Below are 23,163 nucleotides of genomic sequence, written 5' to 3' on the forward strand. Positions count from 1 at the left end.
TACTCTTTCTTTTAACTTACCTTCGGATGTTTAGTCATGTTTATTTTGTACTGAAGCTGGTATTAATGTGGAGAAGATCTGTCACTCCACATTAAACAGCGCCAAAATGGCATTTATTGTTTGAATACTGCAATACAATGGACAGAATTTGAAATCTGAGACTTTGTTTCATATTAAAAGTACCAAAGCACAATGCTTATTGTGATATATTGGATGAGAAGTGCCCTTCAACGTTCCGTCCATTAACCGAAAACAGGCTACACTAATCGATTCTTGGAATTTAAGAATCGATATCGTTCCGTAAAAATGAGAATCATCGATATTTTTTTACCCAGCCCTAGTGTGCATTACTGTATTTCTCACAGTAACAGGAAACAAAGTTGCATTGGCAAGTAACAGATCTTTATATCTCATAATTGCAATGTTGTATTTAGCCTAACAGGTGTGACTACTTCCGTTTAGCAAACTTTCTCACAATTTCCCATTTTATATTTTACTCTGAGGTGGAAAGGCCTTCCGCAATATAGTTTGCATTAGTGTATTTCTCACGGTAACAGGAAGTAAAGTTGCAAGAAACTAAGATTTTTTTATCTCATAATTGCAACTTTGTATCTCACATTTGCTAATTTATTTCTTTTTGTGAACTTTCTCACAGTTACACATTTTATTTTTTACTCTGAGTTAGAAACAGGCTTCAGTATTATTGTGTGAATTAGTGTATTTCTCACAGTAGCAGGAAATAGCTGCATTTGTGAGAAACTTACATCTTTATATCTATAATTGCGACCACGTATCTCACAGTTGAGAGTTTGTTTCTTTTCGTAAACTTTCTCACAATTACCCATTTTACATTTTACTCTGAGGTGGAACGGCCTTCCGTAATATAGTTTGCATTAGTGTTATTTATCATGATAACAGGAAATAAAAAAAGTTACATTTGCAAGAAACTCAGATCTTTTAATCTCAAAATTGCGACTGCATGTCAAAGTTGCAACTATTTCTTTTAGTAAACTTCGTCACAATTACCCATTTAATATTCTACTCTGAGGTGGAACAGCCTTCCGTATTATAGAATGAATTTGTGTATTTCTCACAGTAACAAGAAAAAGTTGCATTTGCAAAAACTCAGATCTTTATCTCTCATACTTGTGACTTTGTATGCCACAGTTGCGACTACTTCTTTTGGTAAACTCTCAAAACTACCAATTTTATATTTCACTCTGATGCGGAAACAGGCTTCCAAATTGTAGTGTGCTTTAGTGTATCATGTCTTCTAAGTTCAAGTTAGCTGATCTGTCACTAGCTTTATAGCAGGCTACATGAATAACTGAAAATACTCAAAGAAATCAAAATTCAAATCAGTACGCATTAAGACTACACTCAAGGGCCTACCTTCTCAATGCCATATTCAGTCTACGCCTGAATATGTTCAATCTCCGTGCAGACCATCATAACAGACGTAGATGGGTTTTCTGTTTAGTTTGGGGCTGGCTGGCTCTGGCCGGACTCTCTAATGATTTCGGAAGCCTGGCTTCAGCCATGTAAACAGACTGTGTGGCCTGTAAACTCTGCTTTTCCTGTTATCTGCTGCTAGTCGAACATTTGGACAAGAGTCTGCGTGCCTTGCGCCTCATTTTCTGCTCCAAACACGGCGCGATAAACAAATGGGAGGACAGTCACACACACATGGACGAAGAACAAACAAAGCAGACCCTCACTGAACAGGTGCTCTCTTACACACATAGGCCTGCACACATCAATAAACACAAGACCACTTTAAAAAGACTGATGTTCACTCTATGTGCAAAACTTGAAAAGCAGAAGCATGACAAGAAACATGTTTGTAGTAGCAGTACTAGTATAGTTTTTAATGACATGTCAGCAACTGAGGCTATTTTCATAGCAAGAACTGAGTTAGGTAAAAATAAAACCAAACAAAAATGAGAAAACTTTTTCTGGTAAAACCTTACTAAACAAGTCCATAAGTGAGCTTATTGAATAAAAAAAATGTGTCTACTTGTATTAAGAGCAGGACGGTCCAATCAAATGTTGAAACATGTTTGTAAAAAGGCTTTTTTCAATATTTGTACAAAGCATTGTGAAACGTCCCTTCAACAACTATGCACACTTGAACCCGCTGTCCTTTGAGAGAAACTCTATTGGAAGTGTGGAAAATAAAAATAAACCAAGCTTCTTTGATTAATTCTCATTTTAAAAATTCTCTACATTATTCAGTTACATCAGCGACCAGGAAGGCAGCTAATATTACTGGCCTAGCCAAGCGCTCTCTGTTCAACAACATAGTGAGGTAGACTGTAAATCTTACACTTGTCAAAACCTGGTCATCTATGGTAAACTTCAGGCTAAGGGCAACAAAGAGCACAGGAACTGAATACATGAGCTTGTGCAAATAGAATATTGTTACTTTTGAAATGTACAGACAGAAAATAGGCCACCATCTCTAAAACAGGTTTGCTGAAATCAAAACAACAGAACTGTAGTACAACTAACCTTAATAAGAAGAATATACTATTTCTCGCCTTTCCTTCTCAAAACCATCAGGGCTGCATTATAATTTTCCATGATGCAAGAGAGCAGCTTTACACTTACAGCGTTTTTACAGCTAAATGTACTTTCACACTGATTATGTCACAGTGGGGAAAATGTCCAATTAAAACCTTTGCTTTATTGTATGCAATATCTCTGTCCTATGATAATGCCATTCAATGTCTGCCAAAAAGACGACACGAACTACAATCTATCTACCCTGGTATTGTGGTTCTGGTTTACATCTAGCTCAATCTGAATCTGAATCAATCAAGCTTCAGACGACACTTCGTCTGGCGAGGCCTTATGTTTCAAAACACCAGCAAAGGAAGTAGCGGTTATTGTGGTATCGGTGGTAACGAAGACGAGCGTCGTTCACATCGCCTTATAAACGGTTTGACCTGGTTCCTACTGCGTTTATGTTAACTAGCAGCGCGTGTTATAAAGGTGGCAGCTGTAACATATCTACCATTTCCTCACACACAGCTCACGTTATGTAGCCCACCTCAGTGAAAACGTAGCATACAGTGAATATAGCTTGTGGTCTTGTATTTTTAAAAAGCACGACGCGTGAAACGGATGTAGGAGGCTGATGTTTTCCTTCCTTTGACCCTGTAACACGTACCAACTGTCAAACGATACAATGTAACAGCATTATGACGCTGGCGTTCTGACGCCGGCTACAGATGAAAGCACCGCTGGAGGTGTTTGAAACAATGTTACAGGATAAATCCAGATTACATCATCACGATAGGCTCACGAGCGGCGGTAAAATCTAGCAAAGTACGTGAGATTCAAGCACGATAAATCACATTTTCGCGGTAGTTTTCCGTACTCACCCTCTCTTGCCTTCAGGAGTACCGTGTTTGCAACAATATTCTCCAGCTCCATCAAAATAACCCTCCGTGGTATTGCCGTGGAAGCCGAAGAGTAGATAGAGCTCCTTGTTGCTCCTCCCAGCCGAACACGCTATTTTCCGTCCGTACAAAAGTATTTAAAACAAAAACCTAGGCATTTTAAACTATCAACACACGTATAGACAAGTAAAACAACGAATTGCTGGCGTACGCGTGCGGTTGTTGTAGTTTGCGCCACAAAACGCGCGAGGAAGGCATTGCCTGTTCAAACGAGCCACTGGCGACAAGTCCCGTTAAAACGAACATGCCAAAGACAGCAGGCCGAGGTCTACATCCTTTGAGGCTGCACGGCAGAAAACGGATCAAGTATCGTACGGTCGATCGCAGATGAGTTGTTGAAGTGCCGCTGTCACTATCAGCGTGCTACCTCTCTCGGTGCGTAATCGCAGCAGGGCTGGGTTTCTGCTTTCAGTTGTAATTTTTGGCTGGGTCCCAAGCGGCTTTCCCCGTGGCTCCGTTCAGATGTACAGCGGTGGAGCGGCATTCAAATGGCGTAGCGAAGCGAGCACGCGTGCAGTTATAACAGTATATGAGCTTCATCTTTAGCGCTTGTCACGTTTCCTTGTCATTCCTATTCAACAAGCGTTTGGAAGGGGCGTGTCAAATGCAGCTGTGACGCACGGGGCTGAGAACAAGCATGCATGGCTCTCAAACGATATTTGATAGCAGCACATTCATGCCGCTCCAGCTCATTCAGTCGGCGCTGGGCGCAATAATACAAATTGGGATAGCCCGGGATTAAAAGCCAAGGCCAATAAATAGCAAAGGAGAAGAATTACACCCTGTTTTGATTATTTTAATATTTAAACGGTGGCCATTTTTACTCAACGTTACATTTGCATGGCGATTATAAATTTTGTGTACTTAGGCTAATTGAGCAACTTTTGATTAGGACTTTGAATGTACAGATCCATTCCCGCGCAGAAACTATAAACAGGATAAGTATATAAACTAGAATTAAGCAATATTCCTTTTAACACAGCTGTGATTCGGCAATAAATGCCAAGTTAACCACTGATGATAATCAGACCAACACAAATGCGATTTGTGGTATCGTTTTTATAAATCGATTCAATAAAAAAACGTTAAAAAAAAAAAAACCCGTTATTACGTATATTTTTGATTATTTGTCAGTGAAAATAGTGCCAAAACCAATACATCAAGTTTTGTGTCAACGCACATACTGAAATCCGGAGTGGACGGAAATTGCACCTCACCCGGTTCGAATTTTCTCTTAAACTTTAGCAACTAATAATGGACACTTTTAAATCCAATAAAGTGAAATTTAGGGAATTTACCCCATAACAATGCTCTACATTTTACATATTCTCAAGAAACTGTATGATCTGCACTACAAACATGATTTTTCGAAGTTCAATTTCTAAGTGTAAACTATGTCACATACCACATTTTATGTAGGCAAAATTATTAGACTCGCTGCAATAAATCTGCAATTTAGTGTAATATATTCACTGTAGATACGGCCCTCTTCTAAGTAGCCTGTGTGAAAACACTGCTGTGCCATTTTAGCTTGTGTCTAACAGAAGCTTTAATCTGTGACGTCCTTCTCTCTGAGACCTATTGCCTCAAAACAGAACAAAGGCAAAATCACCCCCTAGCTACCGATTAATGCAAGGACATGCTTCACATGAAAATCCTAATTGGGCCACTGTTCAAGTATATACTAAACCCATATGGCAGATTAAACAAATAATTATAATATCTTTTTAAACAATATTATTATGTCCTATTCAAACATCTAATGTAAATACACTCTAACATTTTAAAAAATTGGCTTCTAAAAACACTTTTGGAGATTAATCATCAAAAATCATTTTACATCAAAATTAAATGTGGTTTCTCAGAGGCAAGTAGAGTGAAACAATTAATGAAAAGTACATTTTCATTGGTATAAAATAGGTTTAATAGAACAAAAATATTTCATGTATTTTACACAATATACCAACTTAATAACCATAGCGTCATATCCATAACAGTGAACACCGAAATAAACTTATTTTCTTGTATACCATTATTGTTGTTTAAACTAAAAGCCAACAGGCCAAGTGCTTCAGTTTGGTGCTCCATCCTTCATTTCACTATGGCATCTGCCATAAAAGAAACACAGATGATGGGCGATTCTCAAAACATGACTTTACAGCAACTAGTGACACAAAATCTTGAAGTCACAATCTCGTGAGACTCACTCCTCTATCATTGGACAGAATGATTTCAGGACAGAATGTCGTCTCAAATCAAACAAAACCACCCAATAAAACAAATAAAATCATCCAAAAAGAACTAAACAAAGTTGTTTCAGAAATCATCTAACGTGTCAGCTTTAGGGATGGATAAGCCTCGCTCTTTCACCGCCTGTAGCTTCAGTCTCTCCGACTCTTGCTTGGCTTGCTGTTCTGTCCGCTGTTCCTCCAGGATCTCCTCAATGGAAACTCTCTGGAGGACCTGATCACACTCTTTATCCAGATCCTGGAAGGAAAAAATAGCACAAGGTTAAATTTCAGTGAGTAGTGGTAAGATTTATGATTGGTTGCCTTCATGAAATGTTGCTACTTTATACACAAAGTCGTAAAACCCTTCCAAGGGCAGAATGAACATGTACTTACTACTTCTCCAAGCAAGACCACATTTTCTCCTCTGACAACAAATATCCCACGAGGTATGTCACCAAACTTCTTACCAACGTGAATACGTTCAACAGTTTGATGCAAAACTAAATTAGCTGTGGAAAAACAAAAATAATGTAACAAGTTCACTGTTGAAACATAATGGTAAATCTTACAGTACTGAATATTGTCAATTTCCTTTGCACGTTATTACTGGTCTAAAAAGGCTTAATTCACCCAATAATTACATTTCCTTTTCTCATTTGTGACCCTGGACCACAAAATATTTATACATCAATAAATAATCTTTCCATTGATGTATGGTTTGTTAGGATAGGACAATATTTGGCTGAGATACAACTATTAGAAAATCTGGAATCTGAGGGTGCAAAAAAATCAAAATATTGAGAAAATCGCCTTTAAAGTCGTCCAAATGAAGTTCTTAGCAATGCATATTACTAATCAAAAATTAAGTTTTAATATATTTACGGTAGGAAATTTACAAAATATCTTCATGGAGCATGATCTTTACTTAATATCCTAATGATTTTTGGCAAAAAGGAAAAATCAATCATTTTGACCCATACAATGTATTTTTGGCTATTGCTGCAAATATACCCCAGCGACTTAAGACTGCTTTTGTGCTCCAGGGTCACATTTACTCCCCCTCATGTGGTTACAAATGTGTGCGATTTTCTTTTTGCGAAACACAAAAGATATTTTGAAGAATGCTGGGGTCCATACATCATTGGACCCCATTGACTCTTACTGTACAGGCAAAATAAATAAATAAAAAAATTTCCCGTTTTGCATACAGGTATGGACTGACATGAGTGTGAGTAAATTACACATCACATTATTATTACACATCGAATTATATTTTATTTATTGAGACCTTCACCCCAACACCAAACAGTGGAATGCCTTGCAATAAAATGAAAATATTTCCATGCAAATGAACAAGGTCAGGCCTCTATACATACCAAACTGATCTATGCTTCTAAGGATCCCAATCAATGTTCTTCCGTCGCGAAGCAGAACAAGGTGTTTCTCTAACAAGGGGAAATCAAAGCATCGTCAGTCACATCAATACTGTTGAACTTGAATATTTTCCCATGAGTTTATTATATAATATGATCATACGAACATCTGCACTGAGGCGATTATTATTCATGCGAACTAGTCCATCTTGCGGAACAAAAGCCAACAGGACAGGATTTCTATTTTTATCTTAAACATGTAACGTTACCACCAACGTGACTTTTATAAATGCTCAAAGATGCTAGGCGAACATCATTACACAACGCCAACTGTGTGTCTCAGCGGGTGAATTCACTCAAATACTTTTTCAATTATTTTGCAGTAAACTTACTATCAATGTCCTCGATGAGACTCGCAGTCCCTGGCATGTAATTCATTTTGCTGACATTTGGGATAATTTTTTTTTAAACGTAAAGTATCAAGCCATGGACCATTTCAAATGTGTATCCTTATTCCACAGGACGTAACGCTGTGAAAGTGCTTCTTCTTCTTCTGATGTTTAATGGCGGTTGGCAAACCAGCTTTTGGTGCATATTCCGCCACCTACTGGGATGGAGTGTGAGGCGATGATATCTTCTTCTTCTTCTTCTTCTTGAAATTTTATTGGCGGTTGACAAACAACAAAATGGTGTATTTCAGGCGATGATATCAAGGGAAATGCTAATTAATAAGAGCTTTATAACCTTTATGAGAACTGTTTAACACATTCTGTAATGTCATAGAATTAATGCCGTCAGATTTTAATTCCTCTTTTAACTGTATTCTTTCCCTTTCATATGCCCTACAGTTAATCAGCACATGCTCTACAGTTTCTGGAAGTCCACAATGATTACATTGACCAGATTCATGTCTTCCTATCATCTGGAGTGATTTATTCAGAGTAGAGTGTCCAATTCTCAATCGAGATATAACTGTATCATCCCTTCTATTACCATAAGCAGTTCTTACTTGTCCTACTTGTTTATTTATATTATACAAATGTCGCCCTTTGTTACCTTTATCCCATCTCTCTTGCCATATCTTTCTGACAGCTACTTTAATTAAACCTTTAATTTCAGATTTACTCAAGGGTTTATGTATGTCAATATTTGTGTGCTTAAGAGCCTGTTTCACTATCTTGTCTACCTCCTCATTTCCTTCCACCCCAACATGAGCAGGCACCCATACAAATTCTACTATAATTCTCAGTTGCCGTATTCGGTACAAACTTTGCAGTACTTCTAATAAAATATCTTGTCTAAAATACGGGGGTTTCCCTGATTTCCATACTTCACTGTAAAGTTTTGAGATTACATTTAATGCTTTTTTTGATAGATGCTTGATCATATCATAACATACTTCATCTTTCCCTGGAGAAGTATGTCTTACCCCTTTCAGTGCCTATTTTAGTTTATTCAATGTGAATATGGCATCCAATGGACTTTCCGAGGAAACTTTTTGAATTAAAACATCTGGATTATCTCTTAATCTTTGTTGTGAAAGTGCTTCCGGTTCATTTGAACCCTTTCAACTCTCGCTTGCTTGTTCCAAATGTCCCAAGTTTAACTTTAAATTATTCTTAAACTATGACTGACGGCTAAATGGCGCCATTTCTCTGTGTTTTAGTTAGATTCACTGATAATCAGTGGTTAGATTATATAATGCGAACGCGAACGAATCGTTCATTTGAGTCGGATCTTTTCAATGAACCGGTTGAACTGGTTCACAAATCCGCCCTCACTGAAACCTAAATCTTTTTTCAGACAAGATATGTAATTGGATTTTACTCTCTAAGAAAAGTCCTTAAAAATACAGCATAATGTACCATGTTGATTTTTCACAGGTGTTACCCGTATTTTGAATTATGCCTTGCATAGTTTTGTGTTTAAGGGAATGTCCGTAAACTTAACACAAATTGTACTCATACTTTTCTACCAGGACATTATCTGTTTTTATACATATTTTTCTTACAGTGTAGTATTATTTGAAGCAACTAAAATTATATTATATTAACGGTAGAAATTGTTTATGTTTTTATGAATACAACCAACGGTGGCACGCGAATTTACAATCATTTAATTTAACTTAATTTAATTTTAATCATTTAATTTTTATCAATCATTTGATTTAACAATCAAAACTCTTATTAATAACTCTATTATCAATTATTACATTAATTACGTACATGACGATTGCGTTTTAATGTAAAAGAATCACTGACACGGATCTCTTGAAAAGAACCGATTCGCAGCAATGGCCTTCTCATTACAATAAACTTTACCGTTGTCACGTGAGAGTGGCGTCACCGCAGTGCTCGTCTTCTATTGGTCGGTTAAACTGTCAGTCAAGGAGCGTCGGCTGGCGAGTTGAAGTGAATGACAGCGCCGTGCCTCAGCAGTGTATATACAAGACAAAATGGGAAATATATCCAGTTGATGCACTGTAGCTACAGAATTTTGTGAAACGTGGCGGCAGACCATTAAAGACCGGTTTTGAGAAGACCTCTTTCATTCTAAACCAAGCTGTGACTGACAGAAGTGAACTTAGGACGGAAAGAGTTAGTGGTTTAGTCACGAATGGCTTTCGACTCAGTTGGCAGCGACCGCGGCGGAGGTGAGGCTGCGTGGATCATGCATCAGCAGATGCAGTCTGATCCCAAGTCATCCTGGCCTTCCAGCTACAACTCAGACAACAATAACTGGAACAACGGCATGGTGAGTCTTTTGTCATATGATAATGGTAGCGGCTGCGAGGAAAAATTAGCATGGACGCGGTAACGACATTTATAATGCTTTCTCACACGGCAAAACAACGAGCTGTACGCCACTGACTCAACAGTATGGCCCACGGGGTTTGTTAGTAAATCATCAGGCAAAGCCACATGCTTTCTGTGTAGCGCGCTCGGGTTTGCCTGGACAGTATTGTTTACTAGCGCAATTAAGTATGACTGTTATTGAAACACTCATTTAACGTAAAAACAACGCAACGCGTCATTGATGGCTCGTATGGAGTTACACACGCATTTTATTTACGTTACAGCTTGTGTAGTCCCACTTTAAGTAACCTGGGTTTAAATGCCTTAAAAAGGACACAGGGTCGATAAACCTCGACTTTGTTCTCAGTAAGTCTTTATTCCCTGAATAACTTCCACTTGAGCCTGAGCATGAACAGTTAGCACTCACTCATTAAGACAAAGGACAAAATGTGCGGTTTTATATCACTCCGTATTGGTCAACATCATCAGATAATAAAATAACGTGTCAAATATGTATTCGGACCAATCTGAAGATGACTTTGAATGAATGAATTTACCTTACAGCATGGTTTTGAAATGAGTTTCAATTCTATTTTCTGTCAGAAAAATGCACATCACACCTGCCATTTGTTTTCTGGTGTTGCCATAGTTACTAATAGGGCCTACTTATTATGAGGCAAATTATCTAAAAAAATCCCATATAATTTCTAAAAAATTTGTTTGAGGGAGTTAACAAGGTTGTGATTGAACTCATAGCAGAAGAAATATGGAATAATATCCTTGGAATTACCTGGTATTATTAATATTTTAATAAATATCTGACAATAAGAAGGAAAACAGTTGTGACACTTGATAAATAGGTAATATAATATTTAAATATGTAGGTAATTAACCATTTACTTACATTTTAGGTGAGTCTAATATATATATTTCTATCAATTTGCAGTATTGTGTTGTGATTTGGGAACATGGTTTTAAGGGGAATGAGTGGCCATGTTTAGGCTATATTATTTCATTGTAGTATATTTTATTAAAATTAAGACATTGCTCATACTATCTCTAAAATGCCTCATATCATAATTCTATATATATAACACAGCATATACAGGTGCTGACAGGCAGAACGCACATTTTAGGGGAAATAAATAAATTAAAACATATTTATCAGATTAATGCAAAAAAAGAAGAAAAAAATCCATCGTTTTCTATCTATCTATCTATATATAATTCTGTATCTATATTTATAGACTGTTACCGTCTGCATGGACCCATTTTTATTTCAGGAATCTCAGTATCCCGGCTACTCAAATTATTGGTATCCCCAGTCGCACACGGCAGGACCTTACGGCAGCACATACCCCCCTGGAACAGAGGTCAACGGACAGGCGTCATACAATCCCCAGGTACTGCTGACATTTCAGGTTTATGTAACGCCCTCTGTCAGTCAAATACACAGCAGACTTACCCCTGCTTCACTCTGCTGTGCCCTTTTCAGGCAATGTCAGCCTATCCCAATGGGGTGTACAATCCAGGACAGTACTCCTCGAGTATGCTACATCCCTCCAACCCCTTCTACTGCAGTGACCAGGTTCCTTCAAGACAACCTCAGTATCACAGCCAGACCTGCCCTGAGCAAAATGCGGGGGGTTCGGCTCCTCCCCCCTACCCTGTACCTCACTGCCAAGGGGTAAATTCAGTTACATGTGAACATAATACAAGAATGTTAAATTTTTGGGTCAATGGCGAATAAGAGTGTCCATAATAAAGTGAAGAAAGATTAAAAATCTACTTTAAAACACATGTGCCAAATACTTAGTAATGTATTCTTCGTATTCATGTTGGTTTCATGTGCTTCTAAAAAAAGTATTTTCAAAAAAATAAAAAGTCAATTTAATGATAACTGTTATGTGATTTAACAAGTAAAAAGTAGTAAGATATTTTTCTTAAACCTTGAATACACGCGTAACAGCTTTGCTATTGTTAACTAAAATATTTTTCATAATTAAAATAAAGCAAAAAAATTAAATAAAATATAAAAATGAAATGGAAAAACTCTTGAACCAACAAACATTAATTGCCTTTTTAAATACTGTAATTTAAATAAGGTGAAGTTATAAAATGATTGAAACTAAAATAGAAATAAATGAAAGATAAACAGGAATATTAAAAAGTAATTAAAAAATATATAGATATAGATAATGGGGTATCCACATTGTGATTGGTGTTTTTAAATAAAGTTTTTTAGTTAAGTTATATTTTTAACAAAAGTTTTTGGGAGTTGCACCACATGATATTTTGTCATCACAACATCTGAACTAACATTGTCATATTATCTGATATTTTAAGAGACTTATTAATAGGGCTGCACAATAAATCGAAATGGAATCGAGATCGCGATTCGACAGAAGCTGTGATTGTCAGGCGTATCTTTCAGTGAAGCACGGTTCTGTGATCAGCAGTAAATCTCCATCCAAAGGCCAGAGGGCGCTCTCGCTCTGAAACTCCAAATACTCCTCGCAGAAGAAACCCAGAAAATGCCTATCGCTGCAGCTGAATAAACAGAAGATTCAACAGCTTTCATTGATTCAACGTGACTAAAAAACACACAACTACGGCAATATACGGTTTATCTGAGTTCTTATTATTATAATTTTCATTAAAATAAAGTAAAAATGCGCATGACAATCGCATTCGATTAATCGTGCAGCCCTACTTATTAACTTCCACAGGATTCTTCTTCTTTTTTTATCACTTCCTTCTTTCTCCTGTTAGGCCCCTGGCTACCCAGCAGGATCATACCCACACTATGGAGAAGGATGCCCCCCGAATGCTCCCTACCCCAACCAGCAGCCCATGCTCTCGAGACCCCAGCACGAGGCCTGGACCCACTCTGGAGGGTACGGGCACACACCGCCCCAACAGCAATGGCCGTCCAATACCCAGACACCCCATGGCCACTATAACCATGTACGACCACCTCACCCTCCACCATGGCAAGGACCTGCACCACCTCCATATGAGCCCAAGGTATTTGTGATGTTTTACAAGCTTGTAATAATGTTCATTGTGGAAGTGGTATAAAAGTTTTTAATGCTTTTTCTGTAAGTTGATTGGGATTGGGAAAATACAAATAAGTAAAATTAAATAGAGCATCATCTTCTGACCTTTGGAGAAAATCTTCCCTTTGTTGTTTCTAAGCAACTATATACTGTTACTATATAGCGCATAACAAAGCAAATTGGACATAATGTAATTTCATAATGTAATCTGATAAACTGTTAATTAATAGTAAGCGAATAATCAAACATCATTACATAGTTCTTATTTGCAACTGTGATATTTGGATATTTGAAACTTAATTTAGCACGTAATTACATTGTAGATTATTGTGAACGTAATATATAAACTAAGCTATCAGGTTTCTGTATGCTTTGCTAGATCATAAGCAAACTAAAACAGAAATGAATGGTTGTTATAAGAGGTTAAACAGCATTGATTTTCATAACATGATGTGGTAGGAACTGGAATCAGGCACTAAAGAGAGTAACCATTAAAAGTAATTTAAGCCATTGTGATGAATTGGGGTCCTAGTGGAGACCTGATTTTGAGGGAAGACTTAATTTGTCACCATACTGGACTTCTCCATGTAAATAATGACTGATCATTTATAATGATTAATAATTTTTGATGAACTATTACTTTAAAGATTATGGTAGGTCTTAGAAATGATCATTACATGTTTCAATTTTAGATTGTTCTGTGACAGAACACATACATATATTATGCAAACAAAAACTTCTATTTTGTATGCGATTAATCACGATTAATCATTTGACAGCACTAATTGAAATGTTTTATAATCAAGCTAAAGTACGTTTTTGTGTTGTCGAGTTGCCGTCTTGATCTATCTGTCCTAGTGTACATGACAGTGTATTTGAATACTGAAGGATTAATACACGTTGCGTGTCACCCATGTATTTCAGAACAAGCGTACAACACCGAGGCCATGGTGATGCCAAAATAAATCTGGATTTGTTACTTCAATTTTAGAGTAAAACATTTACATGACATTTTATGAAGACAAATTATTGCATCAGTCTGCCAGATATTAAACTTCTAAAGTGCAAGTAAACGTTCTGACTGGCACTTTGGCAAACACGCAGTGGGAAGGCTTATTTAACAGTTAAGAGTCTGCTGGGTTCACCTCATGTAACCCTCCCAAAGCTGATTACATAAGACAGCTCAACTCTCCCACTATCAGAACATGTTACTGTATATCACAATGCTCGGATTTCCTGTTTTCAACTCTCAAACATGGACAGTTGCATATTCATCATTTTAAAAGTGTTTGACCGGTTCTTGCAAGGAATCAAAGTTCATCAAAATCAATAGAATCTTTATATCATACTTCAGTTGTTGAAAAAAATCCAATTGAATTCTCTAATTATAAAGCCCCAAGTATAGCCTACTTCAGTTTTGACGTGAACACTAGCATATGCGTGCAGCTGAACGCATAGCCTTTTAAAGTATACTTCATTTGATAGCATGCACAAGCACAGGCACTCGACACATGCGCTCTAGAAAGTTTCTTCTTTGTTCGGTATCTGTATGATTTCTCTCCAGTAGTCATGAGTGATTAAAAATGTCTTTCTGCTCATTTAATGAGGCTTTGTTACATCATACTTGAACCTTGGTTTCAAAAATCAGAGGATTTGCCGCCAGATGCAGTTGATTTAGTGAACCTATGAACGAGTGTATTCGGGTCAGTTTTATACATTTTTAATTAATTAATTTTAATATTTATGCATGTATAATGCAAAAATGAAAACAATACTTATTTTTTTCTGATTGACCTTGCCAAGCTCTGCTTAAAAACAAACACAAAAAAACTACAAATGAATCAGTCACCACCCCGAGCACCGCTCCCACCGTCCCACTCTCCTTTTGCCAAACCCCCAGACAACATCGCGTCCATGCCATTGCTGAGCAACGACAACACGGAAACATGTCGAAAAGGTTCACTTTAACCACGAAACCTGATCGGCCGACCTGTAACGTTACACTCTCACACTCAAAGGATGGACGATCTGACAGGATTGTTACTATGAGGTGGATCACATCTAACATGTATAGTAAAGACAAACTCACCGTGTCTATCTAGTCATGATGAAGATGTATATACATTTCAATTTCAGCAGGCAACTATTTTTACAGCTACATTATTGTTCCAGCCACAATTAATCACAACAATGTATATACAATTACAAATGATTATATATAAATCGTCAGGTTGTTGTTTTACACACATGCACACAAGACATTATTTCATACACGACATAATCGTGAGATGCAAGAAACATAGACATATGGCAAGAAATCTGTAGACGCACCCATAACAACAAAAGACAACACTTTATTGAACCTTTTCTGATAAGAAGTGTGCACTGCAAACGCGAGCATTTTTGACGATCGTTTCTGTCCAGTCTGCTCGTTTTATCGCGTTTAACCACAGCTGTCGTCGGTTTTTTGTCTGGCAGTGGCAGTTTTACAGCTACATTATTGTTTCAGCCACAATTAATCACAACAATGAATATTAATTAGACAGGCCGAAATCGACCTGTTCTCAGCAGAGCTCCTGAGAGAGGAGCTGTAAAAATATATTGAGATGGTTTTTGGTACTTATACAGCAAATATATATTCTTAAGGACAGAAACTCCAGAAAGGTGTAAAATATGTGACCTTTAATACATTACACTTTCATGAAAACATTTGCAATTGGTTTGTAAAAGATTTGTAAAAAAAAAAAATGTTTCAAGTTCTTTAAAGCAGTAAATAATTTTACGAATCAGTTGATTCAGAGCTTTGAAAAGCTTTGTTTCTCTCATCAATAGCATATGAAGTATGCATGTCTCAAAAAATCGGGTTACACGCATAGGCCTATAGTTTGCTCGTAAAGAAAATTGTCACATGCACTATACATATACTTTAGCTTACGTGTAAAAACCAAGTATACTTTGGATTTAACACATGCAAAACTGGAATTGGTATATTGTGTAATATTTAGAGCTTTTTTATTATCTAAATGAATATCTCTCTCTTAGGATCCACCATATCACAGTCAGCCTCATATTCACCCTCGAAACCAGCCTCCAGGCTCCCAACCACGAGCCAGCACTCCAAACCCAACTCCACCTCCACCCAAAGCCGCCCAGTTCAGCGCTCCGCCTCAAATCTACAACAAGGCTCCCTCCGGATGTGGAGGACCCGAGCCCAAACCAGCCCAGAATGAACAACCTCCAACGTCTTCCCGCCAAGGGTCGTCCACTCCAGCCCCATTAAGCGATAATCGCAGCCTGGCTCGAGTTCAGCAGGTTCTGGCCAGAGTTCAGCTCCTCCAAGAGGACGTGGATGAGTTTGTAGGGAAAAAGATGGACAAGAGCTACCGGTGCCTGGAGGAACTTTTGACAAAAGAGCTGCTGGAATTGGACTCGGTGGAGACCAACGGGCAGGACGTCGTTCGACAGGCTCGCAAAGAGGCCGTCCAGAGGATCCAGGCCATCTTGGACCACCTTGAGAAAAAGGCTTTCTAATAACAGGGTGGATTGATTATGATGGTTTTGGTTGTTCTTTTTTTTCTTTCTTTTTAATGATATCTTCTCATGATAACGGATTAGGATTTTCACAGTTGCCAGTTAGTTTGCCAGCATTAACACATTAACAGGTGTTTTGGGGTCGCGTACCCTACTGATGGTAATGTATTAGTTGAAATACAGGCGCAAAATGTCCTAATCATTGCAGTGCCATACTCAAAACCAGCCTTCTGACATCCAGCAAAGAGCAGCGGCAGTCTGACATCTGCTCAGAATTAAACATAAGTCTCATTGCATAACACCATCTTAAGACTTTCGTTTTGTTTTTTTCTTGAGTCTAGGCAGACTGAAAGGATAAAACCGAGCTAATTCAACCACATTTTATTACTTCCATTGGTTTTTGGTAGCACAACTTTTCAAGATCAGAGCCTTTTGCACTTGGAATGTTGTTTAGCACTGCTATTACACCAATACATTCTTGATTTTATTGTAAAATATCTTGATTTATAAATAAAAGAAGGTCAGTTTTTTTGTAACTCACTCCATTTAATTTCACCCATTTTCTGTTGTATTGTGTATTAGTTTTATCACCAGTTTCATTCAGTCACCTTCCTCATGGAAATTAGCCAAATTTCAGCATCAAAAAGGTCCATTCTCCAATGCATGCAATGCACGAAACACTGCTCACACAAGTCACTTTCAAACCAAGCAGCTCTCTGTTGATTAATGTGACAAATTGCCATTACACAAAATTCCCAATCTTGGAGATTCCTATTTAAATTATTGGATTTCGCTGGCAAAATTTCATAACCATAAATGTGACTGGACCTTAAGTGATTACACATGCCAGTTTTTGATTCAGATCATGGTTCTGTCTCATTACAAACCCACATCTTGGACGGATCTCAGACCAACTCTCACACTGCAATTGGATCCATAGTTCATGTTTCATTACTCTTTTTCCAGGCCTCATCTGGATTTTAAAGACCCCTTAAATTAAGAAATGGCATTTTGTGGATTTTAGACTATATTTGTTAGCTTTTAAGACCATCTTCATGCTAGTATACTATTAAAAGTTGACAAACCTTCAGTACCACTTGCCTCTAACAAGCAATAGTGAGTAGCAAATCATGGTTTTCCAAGGCTACGATGTATACTAGGCTATTTTATAAAAAGACAAACTCTTTGATATGTTTTGCCCCAACTTTGTTATAAAAAAAATTGCATTCATCAAACCACTGGACGTAGTCTTTAATGATCAATGAAGCCTACACTTCATCTGCTGTGGTCACTTCCTTTGATTGTGCACCTGCATCTCAGTTCATTTTTTTAGTACAGGCCTTTGTGTTAACATGATTGTTTACATCCTGCAGTTCGGAGGACTTTTGGCTATTGTTTGTTTCCTTTGTTTGTGTGACTACTGATCTGTAGCTGATTCAATGCATCTGCGTCAGTGTTCAGGTGGCGGTAGCCGACTGCGGGCCTGTATACAGTCAAACAGGAGGCCTTTTTAAAAAAAGACATAGAAATAATGTACAGTTTATATCTGAAGGACTGGAGCAGGGATGCGGATTATGGACAGAACATCAGCACTTCTTCACGGAATAAAAGTTCCCTTTAACTTCACTACATTTAATACTTTGCACCAAAGTCACCGACTGACATCATGGACCGTTCAACAGGTCTTCCTCCTACCACACAGATTTTATGTCTGTTTTGTAACCAGGAAAAACAGTGCCATAATATCAGCAGGTGATTTTTCATACCACAACAGAGAAGTATCTCAAATACAAAAAAACTGCAAATCAACTGAGCTCTGCATGAAATCCACGTTTATCTTTACTGTGTTTTCTCTCTTCTCTCTGTAAATTTTCTCTTCTGTATACCTGAAATTGTTTATTAGATTAATCTTTACAGAAAAAAAGAAAAGTATATTTGTATAACGAATATATTGAAAACACAAATCCCAAGCAAGGACCAAAAACCTGCCTGCTGAAGTTCCCATGTAAATGTAATGCATGTTTTTGAACACAAGCGGGGACTGTTTCTCTATCATGTTGTAGGACTGAATAAAGGTCAACTGACTGTAGGGTCTCATATTAAAAATCAAGACATTCAATTCAACAGATTGTGTCATCGGCTCAGGACATAATATTTCTGTAGACAATATATGAATTTATTTACATTAGTCGCTTCACTGTAATAGCCCATTTGCAAACCATAAGATCATTTCCAATAAAGAACAGAAAAAAGATGTAATTTCTTATTGCCAAAATATATAATTTATCAATTAAGTTTTCATTTATTGTTGAATCCTATTATGCTCAAAACATAAACAATTATACTTGCAATTTATGAAAGAAATGGCTAGTTATACAAAGACTTATGCTTTGGTTTTGTGTAAATGCGGTCACATTTGGTATTGTACGGCGAATTTTCGCGGGCGACAGATTCAAGTTTCAAACATAGGCTATTTGTAGCGGTGACCAGCAGAAAGCTGCTTGGTTTTAAAGGGGTCATATGATGCTATTTCAAGTTTTCCTTTCTCTTTGGAGTGTTACAAGCTCTTGGTGCATAAAGAAGATCTGTAAAGTTGCAAAGACTAAAGTCTCAAATCCAAAGAGATATTCTTTATAAAAGTTAAGAGTCAGCCACGCCTACCTAAAACGGCTCGTTGTAACACGCCCCCACATATCTACCTCACTATGTGGGAAGATTTACATAACGCCGCCCAAATGTTCACGCAAAAAAAGAAGGCGTAACTTTTATTCTCGATGTAGTTTTGTTGTTTCCGCCGCCATGTCGTAAAGACGCTGTGTGCTTCGTTGTGAAAGCGAAACTACTTTGTTTGATCTTCCAAAAGAGGACGATATCCGCTCCGACATGCCTAGAGCTGATCCGTGCTGGTCGCGGAGGGAATACATCAACTTAGTGCTGTGGATCACCGGCACATTTTATGGAGGACTGTTTAACGGCGCAATGCAACGCAACGTGTAAAAAGACAGTATAAGTCATTATAATACATAATTATTTCCCCACTGGATGCAACAAATTCCGAAAAATAATGTGTTTTTTGAACATTAAAGCATGTCAACATATTCTGTTACACCAAATACACAAAATAATGATCTTTAAAATAGCATCATATGACCCCTTTAAAGTGATTTTCCTGTGTGCATTGCTCTACATACATCAATAGACCTTTTTGCCCACAAAATTTCGTAACGTGACCGCATCTTTACCATTTCACCGACTTGCTGAATGCTGATTGTCTGATTGATTATTATGTACGTACCAGAGCCGTTAAAAACGGCTCCAGTGCGTACGGAACTGGAAGGCCAATCACAATGCAGTATGTAAATAATGTAAGTAAGAAGTCCAATCACAATTCAGTATTTAAATAAATGTGTGTAAGAGGACCAATAACAATCCAGTATACGTAACTGATAAGTGGTATAGATTCAAATATTAGGCTACAATAACGCCATAATTTTGAAAGGTGAACATTTTAAAAATGTAAGTCAGAATTTTCACAATTTTACTTTATATTACTGAAATAAAGTATAATATTTTTTTTACAGTGGCCAATACCTAACTGACAACCTAGAAACAATCATAATTCACTAATTCATGTCAATTTATGTTAAATTTACAGTTACAGATATTTACTGCATCGCCTTAAAAGGTGTTATTTATGTTGTATTATCAACAAAAGTATAAGGCCGGTGAGAAATGACCCGTAGATTAAAGCAAACTGTCTGTAAATCATCGAGCAGATCCCAGTAACGTTATATATTACATTGCATGTGTAAATGATCTGCTGCGAACGCGCAGAGCCAAGAGACTCCCTATTCCTAAAATAACCCCTGCACTGGCATCCAAAACACGGCTTTCATTCACGCACACTATGAACTGACAGTCTGAATAACTCTAACAGACGGACCTGATACAGTGTCGTGCACGAAACAACTTATATTTATTGCAATATTACCAAAAGCAGTGGACACCAAATGCCCATTTACACTTTAAAATGTCTTACAGGTCGAAGTATTCAGACGGTACCTCACGTTCAACTCAACCGGTGGTTGACTTCACTTCTCCCGGTTTAGCGGTGATGGAGGTCGAACGTCTTCTGATCTCTGGAAGAGCCGTCAACACTAACGCGGATGAAGTCTGGCCCGGTCTTTACATCGGCAACATGTAAGCACACTGCAGTTTTTCCTAATTAATTCGTAATTATAGCTTACATATGCGTAAAAATTACACATTTTTGGTACAAAACGTATTTTTAATGCTTATTAGTAAAGTTACGTAGTTATCTGCACGAGTTGCTGCTGTTCCTAATGCATGTTGTTGAACACAAGAGGGAACTCTTTCTCTATAAATGACTAATAACAAAGACTATAGAAATACTATATATTGAAAGGGACTTTGCTAATAACACTTCAAAACTGTGATATGTAAACAACGCAGTCAGTTCTACTAACAAGAACAGAGCATCTACTAACAGTGTTGGGGAGTAACTAGTTACATCAAACGTTAACGGAATTACATAATTTAATTACAAAATAAATGTAACTGTAATCAGTTACAGTTACTGAGAAAAAAACGTGTAATTAAATTACAGTTACTTATAAACATTTTAAAGATTACAAAGGGGGTTACATCTGATTTTTTTTTTTTTTTTACTCGCATACAGATTTAATTGAGTTCTTTCCCAAATTGCATTGACTGCTTTGAGACACAAATGTTTCAGGAGTTTAGGACACAATAAAACACATTTATTCAATAATTGTTTTATTTCCTATTTGAGTTTATGTCTATGCTTTATTTTTATTTTTTTAAGATTAACTGTTAGATGCCAGTGTTTCCTGTATGCAAAGAACTGATTTCAAAAACCGTTTTATAGCTATTAAACTATTTCTTGTTATGATTTTAAATCTGTATTTAACCTCAGAATGATTTCAAAGTGAAAAGAGGTGTTAAAGTCTGATTTTGTGGTGGCTGTGCTTTTAAAATAAATGATTATAATCTTAATTGAAATGGTGAAAGATTCTGAAGGTTAACCCTGCCTGGTTTAAACGTTTGAAAATGATTATCAGTTGAAAACATTTGTTAGAAATTTAGAACATTAATCAAAAAGTAATCAATTGTAATCAGTTACATTACTTTAATAAAGTAATTGAAATACTTACACTACTTATTACATTTTAAGTAGGGTAACTTGTTATATGTAACCTATTACATTTCCAATGTAACCTTCCCAACACTGTCTACTAATAAGCACCTGAAATGCCTGCAAAACAAGTGTTCTGCTGACATTTTATAACCTGTATGTTCAATAATACTGCTGTGTGATGCGTTTTCTCTTTGTTTAGGGATATAGCTGAAAACTGTGCAGAGATCAGAAGGCGTCGCTTCACTCATGTCCTGAACTGCGCCCACAGCTCCAGACGTGGTGGCGAGATCTATGATGGCATGGGCATCACATACATGAGCATAGACGCACACGATTCACCCACGTATGACATGAGTGCCAACTTTAACAAAGCTGCTGAATTTATACATACAGCGCTGAAAGAGGGAGGTAAGCATGTGTCCAAAAACTAACCCAGTCTTCCTTCCTGCAGCTGAGAGTGATTAAACTCTATCTTCTAATTGAAGGCAAAACCCTGGTTCACTGTCATGTTGGAGTGAGTCGATCAGCAACTATAGTTTTGGCATATCTGATGCTGAAACAAAACATGACGCTGGTGGAGGCAATCCAGAAAGTAAAAGAGGGAAGAGGCGTCTTTCCCAACCGAGGCTTCCTCAGACAACTCATTGACCTTCATATTAAATTATATGGCTACAGACACTAGACACACAACAGCCATGAGACACAATGAAAATCGAGCAGGCAGGAGAAATATGGATCAATGTGGGTTTTAATATTTTTGGAGCAGAAACTTTGTGCAGCTTGTTCATTTGAAATGTATTTGATCCATCTTACTGATTTGTATGGTTTTGTTCAATTCAAATAAATTTTAAATGAACATATTAAAATGAACATACCTGATGAAGTATTATCTCTCTTGCTTTTATTAACTGAGTAAAGATTAACATACATGGCCTTTCATTCAAATGCAAATATTCATCAATATACAATTATATGCATATAAAAATAAAACAGAAAACGGGGGGAACGGAGAAAAAATAGGAGAGGAGAATAAATAAATGTTTAAAACCTTCATTATATAGCTATTTTAAATTGCCTATAACTTTTTTTGATATAATTTCTAATACTGTCTATGTACAGCCTTACTTCAGTCCAAAAAAAAAACATAAAAATGGTGGCTTTATTAGTAAATTTGCATTTATGAATGTGAAATATATATTCAAAATAAGTACTTTAATTAAAAGCAACTTTCATCCTCTTTAGAATGTTCAGTGAAGCCAAAAGGTGCTTTTTCCCATAAAAGTGAGAGAGGTCTTGAACACTGAAGACTTTCATTTAATCATTTCTGTGCTGTATTATCTATCTGTCATGCTGTTGAAGGAATTACGGAGTTACGTCACTGCCTGAGAACGGCGTAGCGTTAGTTCCGGAGTTACCATAGCAACCGAACTATATACGGAAATAATTACAAGCAGCGGACCATACAAACCAGCGAATACGGTATTATTGTCTTTAACAATTTGTAGGTCTGCAAATTCTGATTTTGAATGCT

The 23,163-nt window shown here is 37.1% G+C and overlaps 4 protein-coding genes across 6 annotated transcripts in view; 2 read left to right on the top strand and 2 right to left on the bottom strand.

Annotated features, from left to right (window-relative positions):
* The window catches only part of grk5l (G protein-coupled receptor kinase 5 like), a 53,392-nt gene extending 49,277 nt beyond the window's left edge, over positions 1-4,115 (bottom strand). For both annotated transcript variants that reach the window (XM_016574128.1, XM_016574129.1), the window contains exon 1: positions 3,387-4,115. In XM_016574128.1, the coding sequence (XP_016429614.1) occupies positions 3,387-3,438 (52 nt within the window). In that variant the 5' untranslated portion in view covers positions 3,439-4,115. The remainder of the gene's footprint in view (positions 1-3,386) is intronic.
* A 1,300-nt stretch (positions 4,116-5,415) lies between these two features.
* On the bottom strand, positions 5,416-7,604 carry lsm1 (LSM1, U6 small nuclear RNA associated). The gene is made up of 4 exons (XM_016574130.1): positions 7,461-7,604; positions 7,072-7,140; positions 6,089-6,204; positions 5,416-5,951 (listed from the first exon to the last, which is right to left on the bottom strand). Exons 1-4 carry the CDS (start codon positions 7,504-7,506, stop codon positions 5,781-5,783), a joined length of 402 nt encoding a protein of 133 aa, XP_016429616.1. The 5' UTR covers positions 7,507-7,604; the 3' UTR covers positions 5,416-5,780.
* Positions 7,605-9,430: 1,826 nt separating this feature from the next.
* On the top strand, positions 9,431-16,804 carry bag4 (BCL2 associated athanogene 4). Its single transcript, XM_016574131.1, has 5 exons — positions 9,431-9,822; positions 11,147-11,266; positions 11,359-11,550; positions 12,636-12,890; positions 15,965-16,804. The coding sequence occupies exons 1-5, from the start codon at positions 9,685-9,687 to the stop codon at positions 16,451-16,453; spliced, it is 1,194 nt and encodes a 397-aa protein (XP_016429617.1). The 5' UTR covers positions 9,431-9,684; the 3' UTR covers positions 16,454-16,804.
* A 3,535-nt stretch (positions 16,805-20,339) lies between these two features.
* LOC107756840 (dual specificity protein phosphatase 26-like) lies at positions 20,340-23,159 on the top strand. 2 transcript variants are annotated; one of them, XM_016574135.1, is made up of 3 exons: positions 20,340-20,653; positions 21,832-22,040; positions 22,992-23,159. In XM_016574135.1, the coding sequence occupies exons 1-3, from the start codon at positions 20,484-20,486 to the stop codon at positions 23,027-23,029; spliced, it is 417 nt and encodes a 138-aa protein (XP_016429621.1). In that variant the 5' UTR covers positions 20,340-20,483; the 3' UTR covers positions 23,030-23,159. The 2 variants fall into 2 exon arrangements, with proteins under 2 accessions (XP_016429621.1, XP_016429620.1); XM_016574134.1 differs by lacking the exon at positions 22,992-23,159 and adding an exon at positions 22,118-22,628.
* Positions 23,160-23,163: the final 4 nt, after the last annotated feature.

The sequence above is a fragment of the Sinocyclocheilus rhinocerous genome, unplaced genomic scaffold (assembly GCF_001515625.1).
Source record: "Sinocyclocheilus rhinocerous isolate Xijiao unplaced genomic scaffold, SAMN03320098_v1.1 scaffold533, whole genome shotgun sequence".
NCBI lineage: Eukaryota > Metazoa > Chordata > Actinopteri > Cypriniformes > Cyprinidae > Sinocyclocheilus > Sinocyclocheilus rhinocerous.